A 13,493-nucleotide genomic window follows, 5' to 3' on the forward strand; every position below is an offset into this window, starting at 1 on the left:
CAGGAGTAAGATGCTCTGAAAAAGAAATATTCAGAGAACTACCACAAATGATAGCATAAATGAAAAGAACAATAAAAGAGCTGGAAGATCAAGTTGAGAAAACTTCCAAGAAAGTAGAAAACAATAAGAGATGGAAAGCAGGAGAGAAAAGATAAAAAAAAATTAGAGGATGAGTTCAGGTGATTCAACATCCAAATCATAAGTTTCAGAGAAAGAAGACATAAAAATGGAGGTAAGGAAGTAATCAATGGAACTTCCCAAGAACCTTTTTTCAGGAATTGAAAAACATGGAGTTTCCAGGTTGAAATCACCATTGAATCATCTAAGCTCTCTAACATTTACCTTCCACACACTTTTTTTCAAGAAGCTGCCAGAGCCTGTGTTACACTAAAATGAGGAAGTAAATCAAGAAAGGAAGACAAAGCATAGAGGACATGAGAGATGGAACACAGCAGAAGGGCAAAAGGAAGGCTGGAATGATAAGGAAGATGGATTTCAGGAGATCAGAGCTACACTGGTGCACTAAGTATATTGGGCGTCCAGTCCAGACCTAGGCAGGTCAGGAAACGCAGGAGATATTTCCTAATGAAGTTGATAGAATACCTCATGTGAGTGACTGTATTGAAAGGAGAAATCAACAACTGGATTTTGAGATTGAATAAAAAATCTTAGCAAATGAGAGGAAAAAAATGACAATTATGAACTCCAGAGGGGGGAAATATTATGCATGAGAGAAAAACCAAACGTAGTTTACAACATAGCTCAGTTGTTTTTTTTTTTCATGGTTATAATAAAATTGACAATGAGTAGTGACCTTACCAAATTATAATATACCTGTATTAGGAAGATGGTGATGGTGGATGGTTGAGGAGTGTGGTATGTGTGGTGTGGGGAGAGGAGTAGAGATAAAGGTAAAAAATGCTTACCTTCCATAATGGGGGTCATTAGATTTTGCCTAAAACTGAAAAATCAAGAAGTAACATTGTAAACATGTATGTAGAAAAATGTAATTACCAGAAGAATCAGCTAAAAGAATTGAAAGCAGTAATTCCTAAGGAAGGAGAAAGATTGGGCAGGTGGGCTGGGTACTACTGTTTTGTCTTAATCATTCTCATAAAACTCAGTGGCTCTTTAAACTATGTATGTGTATAATTTCTTTAAAAATAAAATATTTTTTAAAAGACCATTACATTCTTATGTAATGGAATGAGAAAACTTTTTAAGATAACAGCTTTGAGATTTAATTCACATACCATACAATTCACCCACTGTTTTTTTAGTATATTCACGGAGTAGTGGAACCATCATCACAGTCAGTTTTAGAATATTTCATCACATCTAAAAGAAACCTCATACTCATTAGCAATCACCCCTCATTTATTCTGGACATTTCACATAAATGGAAAAATAAGACATAAACATGTGGTCCTTTGTGTCTGGCTTCTTTCACTTAGCATAGTGTTTTCATGTTCTATCCATGTTGTAACATGAATCAGTACTTTATTTCTTTTTATTGCCAAATAATAGTCTATTGCATGGGCATACCACATTTTATTTAGCCATCCCTTAGTTGATGGACATTTAACCACTGGACCACCAGGGAAGTCCCCTGGAAATAAACACCCTTATTAGGGGTGTACTTTGGTACAGTTTTGTGGGGGGGGGGCAGTTTGATATATCAGAATGTGAAATGTACTTGACTTTTGACCAGATTTCCCATTTCTGGGCATTTGACCTAAGGAGAAAAATTATATGTTGGGGAAAAAAATGTGTCTTTATTTTACCACTTTATAATCTCATAATATCAAAAACTTAGAAATTAACTTAAGTGTCTATCAAAAGGAACCTGGTTAAATAAATTATGATGCAAACATAAAATATTTAGGCAGTCATTAAAAATGATGCAGGTATAGTATATTTTTTTTGTCGTGGGAATCTATCCATCCTACTGAGTAGGGCAAAATGAGATTATTGAATACATCCATGAGAAGATCCCACTTGTGTAAAATATCTTTACGCCTAGAGAGATTTTTCAGAATGATGTCCAAAATGTTAACAGTGATTATATACTAGTGGTGGAATTTTAGGTGATTTTTAAACTTTATTCTTTGAAATTTTTGTATTTAATTTAGTTAAAAATCAACCTCTATAATTTTGGGGAGAAAATTATAAAACTATTGTAAAAGACTATGCCTTTTAGAAGTCAAATTTTTGTACTTAATCAAGGCTTGAATTTTAGTTAAATACCCTTCCCCTATCATTATTTTTTAAAACCTCAAAACCATCTACTAAAGGCATAAAGAAATTCATTATTGTGGTGATTATATTCACTTGGTGTGGAACACTGTCTTGGGCTCTTCCTTCAGAGAATTTTATTATGTGTTTTAGTCTTTCTGGAGTTCTTTTTGTGTGGAGGTAGGCCAGGTATTAGGACTTTGGGGTCGTGCCAAAGCTAATCATTAGGAGTAGGCTAAAAAGGTTCTCTGTGTGTTCTGGTTATTAGGATAATTGTTTGGGGTTCACATATTATCTCTTCCACTCTTTTATCCTCCTTTGCAGGAGAAAAACATTAACAACAACTTTCATTTTCTTTGAGCTTGTTATGAGTTAGAAGCTGTTCTAAATACATTTCATATACTTTACTCATTTAATCCTCACAGCAATCCTGTAAGGTTGATATTACAATAATGTTATTTTATAGATGAGGAAACTGAGGAATAGAGAGAGGTTCAGTAATCTAGCCAAGGTCACTCAGCTAGGGAATGCAGAGCTGGGGCTGGAACCCAACTGAGTCTGGTTCCTAAGTACCTGTGATCTTAACTGCTACACTCCACTGCTTCTCTGACTTTCCTTCTAAATATGACTACAGACGCTTCTTGCTGGTTTACTTTGTTTCTCCCCCAAACTGTCATTTCTACCAGAAATGCCAGGAAGACTGAGCTAGTGAGTACACCTGACTGGACTTTCCTGCAACAGATGCTCTATAGAGTCATTTCTTTGCTGTTTGTATGTCTATCCATTGATTCTCTTAGGATTTTACTTACCATTTCTTTGACATCATCTTCTCTGAAATGTTTGCATTTCTTACTCCTTGAAGCTGGAGATGCATCCGGGAAAATTAAGTCACGTTAGGTGTTTCAACTTTGCATCAGGACCCATTAGAAGAGTGCTTAGTGCTAAGGCAAGGAACATTCCCTGCTCTTTCCCAAGACCACATGGCATTCTCAGCCCCAGGTGGTGCAGGATGCCTGGTACCCTGCCTGATCTTTAAGTCTGACCACATGGGGAAAACATAATTTTTATAAGGGTATAGTTTATTCAGATTATAAGAGCAATATATATTCATCGTAAAAATTTTTGGAAAATAGCAAAAGTATAAAGAAAAAAATTAAAAGCACTTGTAATCCTGGGATAACCACTAGAAACTATAATTTCCAAGCATGTCTGTCTTCTCTTAAAACAATTTATATTCATTCATGAAAACTATATGTCTTCTAAATAAATGATTTACAGATGATGACTTTAGAAAATGCCCCTCCATGGAATTTAGTGGGTAGGATTATTGTTAAATTGAAAGATGTACTAAAGTTGGTGAAATTTAAATTTCTCAATTTTATACTACAGTTTGATTTTTTTAATTGAAGAAATGAAATAATTATGCATATTGAAAAACATTAGTATAGAATCAAACAAAAAGGTAAAATGACCTCAATGGTTTTATTTGCTCCTGCAAATGATTTTTCCATTTATTTTTGCTGAATATGAGCTGCATATACAGTTTGTCTTCAACTGATGCTTATGAATTGGCCAAAAAGAAGATTCATGTGTACAAGAGTGAGATCTACCTGAAATACCATTTAAAATTGAATTTTGGATATTTGTCGTTTTGGTTGTTGTTGTTTTACTGTTTCGTTGTGACTGAAATCTAGTCAAAATTATTTAGGATATTATCCTATTTTCCTGGGAAAAGAGTTATAATCAACAACAAAAGAAATGCATGTGATATGACGTTACCAGTAATCATTATGGTAAGTTTGAGTCAAGTTGAAATAGCTTGTACTGAACGTTATTTTCAAAAAGCCATTTCTTACGAGAGTGACTGTAGAAAGTGTTTGTAGAAGAAACTTCTGTAATCAAAGAGTCTGCATCCTCTTGTGTTTTCCAGGCATCTGGCCGGCTGAAGAGGTTTTGGCTTACTACTGCCTTAAGCACAGTGATGTATTCAGGTACAAAGCTGCACCTAAAAATTTGTTTAGCCCACTATGGGCACTGTATCTGCATATTAAAGAGCGCCATGATTACATGCTTCAAATTAAACTGTTAAAAAATATATATATCTAAGAAAGGGAGAAAGAAACAAAGGAAGGAAAGGGGAACAAAGGTCATGGTGAAAACATGTTGCTTCTGAAAAAGAAATCTGAATTGCCTTTGGGTACTAATATTGCACAGCAAGCTTTTTGCTGTATGTCAAAGGCTTTTGATTTCCACTCAAGGCATTTTATTTCACTTTGATTTTGGGGAAACAAAGGTGAAGCTTCAATCCATCCTTACCGATTGTGATGGTCAAAAAAAACAATAAAGACATTTCTTGAAACTTCTGCTGGGGAAGTCACTACAGACCATTTGATAAATAAATACCCCACAGCTATTATTTAAAGATGCCATCCCACCCTTGATTTTAAAGGTATTTTATATACCCAAGACAATATGTATTTGTAAAATATAAATTACTGTTACAGATTCATGCTATGGAAATGAATGTTTTCAACTGTCAATGTGCATTATAGATTAAACCATGGATGGGATTCAGGAAAAAGAAAAAACTCCTTTTTTAAAAAAATGCTGAAGATGTTTGGTAGACCCAGAAAATATGGGTTTTTTCATTTTATTCTCATTTTATAAAAGTCATCCAATATATGCTTCCTGAATAGCCCATTATGATTCCAGACAAGCCGTTAGTTATCATTTTAACAATATATACTTACAAGATTGGGTGTGTGTTTTAACAATATGTATTTACAAGATGGGGTCAATAATATGTAGTTTTTGAAGCTCTATGGGTCCATATTTACCAACCGGTCTGTAATTGCTTTGAACAACTAAATACTCATTATGTGTATTTCAGAATATGAATGTCCTTGCTTGGCTTCTTTTCCTCCTCTTCCTTCTCTTTTCACCTCTCCCTCCCTTGATTGTCTCTCTTTCTCTCTCTCTCTCTTTTTTTCTATCCTGTTGAGGAAATAACCTTCCCAAACTGGGAAGAAGAAACGATCTCTTAAAGAGTCTAAGCATATAAAGTAAGAACAGGGCAGTATTGAATTGGGCTGCAGAGCTGCCCTAGAAGTCTGGCATCTGCTCATCTCGCTGTGCTTAAGCTTGCCTGGAGCTCCGATCAGCGAGCACTGGGCCAGGGCAAGAATGTCACACATTGAGGGCTGATATTTAGGCACAAAGAGGAAGGTAAGTGCAGAGTGCCAGACTGCACCCCCCCACCCCCCCACCCCAGACTATCAGCTTTAACTCTGAGCTGCTTTACTTGTGAGCGGTGAAGTCAGAGCCCAGTCACTACTTGAGCCTGGGTTTGCTGGCTTAACCATATTATGTCCCTGCATTGTTTATTCACTGTGTTGTGTTGGGGTCAATTGTGATTTAAGTGTTAATTGCTAAATGCTCTTTGTGTAATTGTTCTTTATGGGGGCGGTTCAGCTTTCCAAAATGTTTCAGTTTGTTTTAGAATTTTTTTTTTAATTCAAGATTGCATGTATTTGTGTGTGTGTGTTGTGTGTATGTGACCATAATATAGGTATATATACACTCATGTATATTCTTCATTTACTTGTCTAACTAACTGTTTTTGAAGGAATGAATGTGGATTAACAGTGTTATCCTTTTCTAACAATTATCTTTCGCTACTCTAGCTAGTTTAGTTCTAAAAGACAGCGCCATTGACAAGGGAAAAAAAGGGAACCTTCTCCGATTTTTCAGCTCAGCGGTGGTAATGTTGCAGTGAACACTAATGAGGGAACCCCCACTGATTTGCCTGCTTTGTGACTTTTCTATTTCATAATTATTTTTAAAACGCAAAACGACATGCGGTAGCCTCGTCATGTCTCCACAACTTCCTGGTAGCGCCGTTCTCACTGCAGATGGCAATTTGTTCTTGTAACATATATATCTCTCTGACCATTTTCATCTAATTTGTGTGGGTTCTACCATTTCTTTTCTCTCTTTCAGGGACCTTGCTGTGTGTGAGCTAGGGGGTGGCATGACATGCTTGGCTGGGCTCATGGTAGGTCTTTTCTCAATTCCAATCCCATTCAGAGGGAGGAACAAAAGGAAAAATGTTCCAGGGCCTCCAACTGCTGGGTCAGAGAACCGTCAACAGCATCAGCTGCGGTCAAGCTGCCGGGTCTTGAGAGACCTTCTAGATTGACTTACTTTCGGATCATATTGATTTTATGGTTGCCTCGATGAGCAGAAACATTTTACCCCAGTGTAGTCAATATTGCTTGTTGTGACATTCCAGGCCTGGCACAGTGTTTCTTCGCCATAGCGAAAGCATTTTTTTTTTTTTCAGATTATAGTCCCATTTGCTAAGATACAGGAATAGCCCGGCGAATCACAGTTGGAGCACCATGATATAGCTGCTAATGTTTTGCCTGCATTATTACACCAACAAACATGATCCAGAGCGCTCAGTAATTAGATTCTTTTGAATTAGATTGGCCATTCAGGAACGTCGTTCCCCATTCTCTGGGTTCTGAGTCATGTATTCAGGAGATATTATGTAGCAGCACAGTGCATTAGACAAGTTTTTATGTCTCTACAAATAAAAGCATATTGTTACACTGATTGGCATTTGACAAACCTGTCGCTCTTACACAATGTGTCAGGGTTACAGCCCAATGTGCGAGCATGTCAAAGCTCACAAAAAAATTACCCTCACAAAGCCATCTGCCTGCAATGCAAAGTTATATGAAGGGCATCAGGCAGTCAGACAGAAGCAAGCTGAAAGGCAGAGTGACAGCCTTGTATGATGGCTCTACTAGATAAACAGAAGCCCACAAATGAAAGCCTCTCAGAATACCATCATCCGCTGTCACAATGCAATTACCGAACAGAATGATAGCAAGATAGAGGCTCCCGCAAATGGAATGATAAAAGTATTGACTGATTTGATTGAATGATTAAAATAATGCAGACATAAAATGAAAAAAGATTGAAGATTGTTACAGAGAAATAGGTGAGGAAGCATGATACTGAAGGCTTGTCACTCCTGTCTTCACTTCCACACAGACAAGCATATTTGCTCATTGTTTGCTGTGCTCCCTTTTTTTTTTTCAGGTTGCTATTTCTGCAGATGTCAAAGAAGTTCTGTTAACTGATGGGAATGAAAAGGCCATCAGAAGTATCCTTATTCAGATAGAAAACGGGTTTGTTGTGCTCATTCCTTTTTCCCGGCTGAGTAACAATTGATATAAAGAAAGACAGCATGGGGTATTAAAAGAGAGTTCCCCACACACATATGATAAGTAATTAAGAAAAAGTAGAAATATATGGAATTCATTGGCTACGACTAAGTGGTTTTTTTTTTTAATTTCAATGGATTTTTATAGTCACTTCTCATTAAAGGAGCTTATGATTTGTGGACCACTCAAAGCAATAAGAACATTTGTTTCATAATAATTTTCAAGCACTCTTGTCATTTTATTTCCATTGAAATTTGCCGTGATAAAATAAATGATTTAACATTTATTATATTGGATATTGCTTGTAAAAATGAACTTCCAGCTTCATGTTCATTATTACCTTTCTTCCGTTTGATGTTGTATGTGCAGACCATGCAATATTATACCTACTCTAATTCCCGAGGAGTTCCCTATATCTCCCCACTGGAAACGGCTATCAGTTTTTCATTATTTCCTTTTATTTAGGATTATAAAAGCTATCTCTTTTTTTCTGCTATGCTATTACAGTTCAAACCCCATTATATTAGATTATGCTTTACTAATATGTACACAGAGTTCATGAAAATTGAACTGTACTTTAAGAAAGCAAGCATAATTTGTGGCTACTTTAGCAATCGAGCTGATTTGTTCAGGGGTAGTTAACAGCCGTTAGAAATTGAGAGGAAAAGTGGAGGATATATTTGCTTTGGATTTTTTGGTGTGCCTTCCATTTACATTATGAAAGAGGCAATCTACTTATTTGAATTTTAGGCCCCTAAAATGCCAAAGCAGTTTTCATTTTTGTAAGAGGTAAGCATCCTACTAGAGCCTATTTTCGATTTTCTTCTTCTGCCTCTACTATATAATTTTTTGAAAATAAAATTTGCAGTAGCTGTATCAGGCTGCTCAGACAGGAGAAAGGAGGTACCAGAAGCACAGTAGCTAATACTGTTCAGCGGCACTTGTGTGCTCTACAGAGCCCCACCCAGCTAATTGCCTGACACACTTAAAAAAAAAAAAAAAAAAATCAGGAAGGGAAAACAGCCAATCACAATCTTGGCCTTTCACACAGGGGAAAGAGATCACAAAAGGTGCTTCCTTTTTTAAAATGCAGGATTTTAATCATGATCTTCAGACTGTCGCAAGTTTTTCAAAATATTCCTGAAGATGAGCGATATTGTTTCATTCACTCTGCTTTATTCTGAGTTCTTCCATGCACTGTATCATTTCACTCTGCTCCTCCTCCACATGTCAGGGAACACAGAGAGCAACAGGAAGTCAGGTATGCTGGCTCAGCCCCAGCGATGTTTTTTGGGGGGGGAAAAAAAAAGCAGGATTATTGGGAAAGGGAAGGTCATTTTAACCACCGAAACTTTCAGATTGGGCCCAGCAACCTGAGGTCTTTCTTAAGTCAGCAGGTGTCTTATTTAATAGCATCAGAAACCAATTAGAACTTTTATCAAACTATGGGAAGCATCTGTGGTGAGTATGTAAATTTAATTGTACTAAAATTATTGTTGAGCTAAACTACAGAGCTTCCAAAGAAGGGAAGCAAGGCTAGTCATTAATTAATGCACCTTTGCTTTAAACAGCAAAGATTCCATGCCAGCTCTTGAAATCAGAGAGGAAATCTCAGATTCTGTACTCACTCCGCTGGCCTTTCAAAGAAATGATTGGTACAGCCCCCTCCCAAGAAAATGGATTTTTAACATTTGGTCCTCAGAAGCTCAGCCCTGAGAGTGCTTTATTGTGCTGGGTTTTACAATGGGTTTAATATAGCAGGGTGCCAAAGGGCAGGAGGGGAAGAACTTTACAATGTAGATAAAGTAGGTCCTTTCAGGATGCAGACCAAAACTGTTAGTGTGTTTTATTTCATCTCTTAGGACTTTCTTGACAGGGTTCAGTTTTTATCATGCAGTTGTTCTATGTTTGTGTGCCTTTTTCTGTTGTAACTAGATCTAATTTTTTTTTAATTAAGAGAAAAAAGCCATGCATAAAGCCTTAAAAATTGGCAACATGTTTTTCCTGCTTTTGATACTAAGGTTATTCTTGATTTGCTACCAGAGCTTATAACTGGCATTCGTTGTAAGCTGTTTTACAGAGTGAGGTTAATATGAATGAAATATTTTTTTTCCATTTGTGTGCCCACTTTCTGTAAAATAACAGATTCACTGAATCACATACTGTTGATGCATATAGATTGAAACAAACTCATTTAAAAATTACTGTTTACATCTTTCCTTTAAAATTTTAGGAAGCCTAAATTATATAGCAGTTGTAGGATATTATCCAAAAATTACTTTCTAAAAAGTAAAAGTGGATGTCAACAAAAAAGAGGGAGAAACATTGCCAGAAGCCAGAAAATCTCTAAGCAAAGCTGCTAATTATTCTTAATGGGCAAGATGAGCACATTAAGAAACAAATGAATACATCAGTGAAATGTAATTGAAAATCGACCTGGCAATCACACATCACATCTGAGTATTGGCCTGTATATTATTCTCATCATTTAAAAAATTATTTTTGTTGTTCTAGGCATCTGAATTGAGTGAATCCAACTGAGCCTTACTTCCTAGTCGCTTAAGCTTCTAAGATTCTGATTTTTACCTTTAAAAATATCATTTTCTGATATTTCCTGTTTATCTTCTGTTATTTCTATTTTTAAAATATATGACGTAATGAATGGAGGCGTTCTGAATCTTTATTTCATAGAAGCATATCAACCAGTTGTAAGGTTATTTATTGTCTCCATAAAATGTATCAAACGGATTTGGCTATGTCTTCTAGAGCTCTCTACCTTGAACCTAGAATGCTAGATGTGGATTTGAGATTTATTAAACAGAGATATCTGAAAAGAGAGTAAGACTTGAGGTATAAGGGAATGTTGTTAAATATTTTCTCAGACTCATGGGTATATGTCCCCGAGGTTCTCCTTGGCCTTTAAACTGCACTGCTGGGTCTAACCCAGAGGCCTCTAGCTGAGAGCACTTCAGATGCTATTTTATCTGTACCCAAAGGGAACAAAGGATAAATCAGAAATGGGATCATTTGGCTCATCCAGTTCTCGAATTTATCCTAAAATAGTGTGAACTGTGTTCCCTCTTTTTTGGCACAGGCTTTTTAGTGTAATAAAGAAAGAAACCTCCCAGTGCCCCCAGATAATAATTACTCAATAAAGTCTGGAGCTGGTGTTGACAGTGACATAAGAATAGGGGAAAGAAATGGTATACTGAGTTATTATTGATGCTAAGCCTCTTCCAAATCATAATGAATAAAAGTACAACACCTAAGGTGAGCAGCCCTTTCTGAAACACTCACTAGTTCACCCAACACAAGTACCCTGCACTGACCCGTCCTTAACACCAAGCAGGTTATCTGCAGAATATGGCAATGCTTGGTGACCTAGGCTCATGATTCTGACCCAAGCATCTTATCCCCACAATATGCACCATCTAGATCATGATCATGAGCTTAGGATTCTCCAAAAATTGGTAAATCTCCTGTGAATTTAAAAGAAGGTACCCCTGGCTTAACATTATTTTATTTAACAACATCCCTGACTTGAATAATTAATAAATGAAGCTTCATGTGACTGTGCAGCCTGTGGATGGTTGAGACCTTGGAAATGCCAGGCCATCATCCTGGGTCCAGGCCCCTTCCTCCAATATCAGTGTCAGCTGGTCTTCTATTTACTAGATAGATCCAAAATGGAATCTGTGTGCCTCATATTGGGTAGGGGTTCAACAAATAGCTTTGAAAATTAAATTTAAGTTAGCTAATAAATTAAGCTAATTAATTAATTTAAATGACTTAAACCACTATTAACTGCATGCCATTTCAAGTGATAAGATATAGCAGTGAACAAGACAGACCAAGTTCCTGTTCTTGGATGACACAGACTATACCTATACAGAGCACATTTATACACGTGAAAAACACTGAAAATCTACAGGGCAGAAGTTCTTTGATTCCTTCCAGTCATTTAAATTCTACAATAAAAATGTTCACATAATAGTTTTGAGCAGCAGGGAAAAAAAATAAAGCTTAACTGCCAAACCTCACTTTAGTTACCATCAGCAGCCTCTCATCCCTCCAAAGCTTTTGCCTGAATTATTGAAAAAGATAATGAATTGACGTGATTTAGGCACCTACTATGTGTTAGGCACCTACTATGTGGTACTCCGTAAGTCTATAAAATAGCTACATTATTCCTATTCTTGAGGTGCAGCTCAGAGAAGTTAATTTACCCAAATTCACACAGTCACTAAGTATCAGAACCAGTGCTAGAAGTCAGGTTCATGTGACTTCATAGCTTCCCTGCCACCCCCATTAAACCATCTCTTCACCAGAAACTAGAATGATTTGGTGAGCATCATCTTGCACTGGAGGAAAAGGCTCCTCATCCATAAATGTACAGCTGACATTGCTAACAGAGTTCAAAACGCCTCTACATCGTACTCTCAATTCATATGAGTAATAAGCACATTTAAGAATATTTCACAGCATTTAAATTAACAAATATTGCCACATCAGTGAGGTGCAATGAAACTAAAGGTAGCATAAACCAAGAAAGTAATGCTTTGTGAATCGCAATGTTATTATTTTAAAAATACTTTCTTGCTCAAAGAATAATGCCAACTCTCAAAAATGTATTGAATATATGCAGCTACTGATAAATATAATAATCACTAACTGCAGGAGGAGGCTAATATTTTAAACAAGATTTATAGATAATTAGCTTAATTATATTTATGTATATAACATATATATAATTTGTTCAAATAGCTATTATTATACAAACATATATATATAAATGTATATATATATATATATATATTTTTTTTTTTTTTTTAAGGATAAAAATCAACTGAAACAAAATTAAGACGGATCCCCGCTCTTGAACCATGCTTTGTTTGAAGAGAAAATCTAGTTATAGAATCCTGATTTCTTTTAGCCACAAGCATATATCCTAGAGCTCGGAAGTCCAGGTGCCCAGACTAGGAGACTGAAGGTGATTGCTCTGTATCTATTTAATCAGAAATCACATTAAGGCTTTCTTTGCACCCAGCATCTCCCACTGGAGTCTTCCAGAAGGTGGGTGCCTTCAGAGAATAGGATTTGGTGCATGCTGTTGAACACTATCCTGGACAGACTGGCTCGATTTGATTGAATTCCCTTTATTACCCCGAAGTGACACAGAAGAATGAGAAAATCTATTATTGGACACAGCGCCAACCAGAGGAACCACCTCAGAATCTGACCTAAAGTAAAGGGCGGGGAGCAGAATATCAAAATATATCTCTTAAGGCAATATTTTAATATACTGTAGCCATTTTTTCTCTAGGTACTTGTTTTCATATAAAAAAACACCTCCTAAACCACAAACTATATTTCCTTCCCAGTTCTAAAAATAAAGCAGCCTAAGTACTGCTGTGAATTTTTTCATTAAAAAAAATTGCTTCCAGAATATAAATACATATTCTTGCTTCACCCTGATCACCTGGACTCACAGTTTTATAAATTGTATAAAAGTATATAGTGTTAAGATGTTTACTAAAAATTATTAATAGGTTTTCTGAGTTATATAATTTAACTTCCCTGTGACTATTTTATAAAAAGTATTACCTCTACTAACAAAATAATATGTTTGGCTTGATAGATTAGTCATGTACTCATACGACGCTACAGGTGTACCGAGCACATTATGGCATGTGGTTTGGATGTCATGGAAACGCCGAGAAGGGTGTGGCCATAGTGTGGGGGAACTTAATCAAAAACAGTTGTCAGCAGACTCTTTACTAATTTTGTTCTCAGAATAAAGACGTCAGCTGTCCTTTTCTACAAGACATTTCATTTAGAAGACTTTCCTGAAATACTTTCTTCCTGAAATAGACAAAACTGTAGGCCGATGTGTCATTTTAGTTAATCAAAACAAGTAGGCAAATTAGTCTCTTTTATTTTTTTAATGAATGTAATTTAACGGTATTTAATTTGCATACAGGAAAGTTCACCCAGGGAAAAAAAAAAAAAAAAAAGTCTGCATTA

General features: G+C 36.2%; 1 protein-coding gene across 1 annotated transcript in view; it reads left to right on the forward strand.

Moving 5' to 3' along the window:
- Positions 1-13,493, forward strand: part of CAMKMT (calmodulin-lysine N-methyltransferase) — a 389,154-nt gene that overhangs the window by 331,921 nt on the left and 43,740 nt on the right. The window contains exons 4-6 of the mRNA XM_060117401.1: positions 4,166-4,226; positions 6,235-6,289; positions 7,345-7,408. Coding sequence (XP_059973384.1) covers positions 4,166-4,226; positions 6,235-6,289; positions 7,345-7,408 — 180 coding nt within the window. The remainder of the gene's footprint in view (positions 1-4,165; positions 4,227-6,234; positions 6,290-7,344; positions 7,409-13,493) is intronic.

Source organism: Mesoplodon densirostris, chromosome 14, assembly GCF_025265405.1.
Source record: "Mesoplodon densirostris isolate mMesDen1 chromosome 14, mMesDen1 primary haplotype, whole genome shotgun sequence".
NCBI lineage: Eukaryota > Metazoa > Chordata > Mammalia > Artiodactyla > Ziphiidae > Mesoplodon > Mesoplodon densirostris.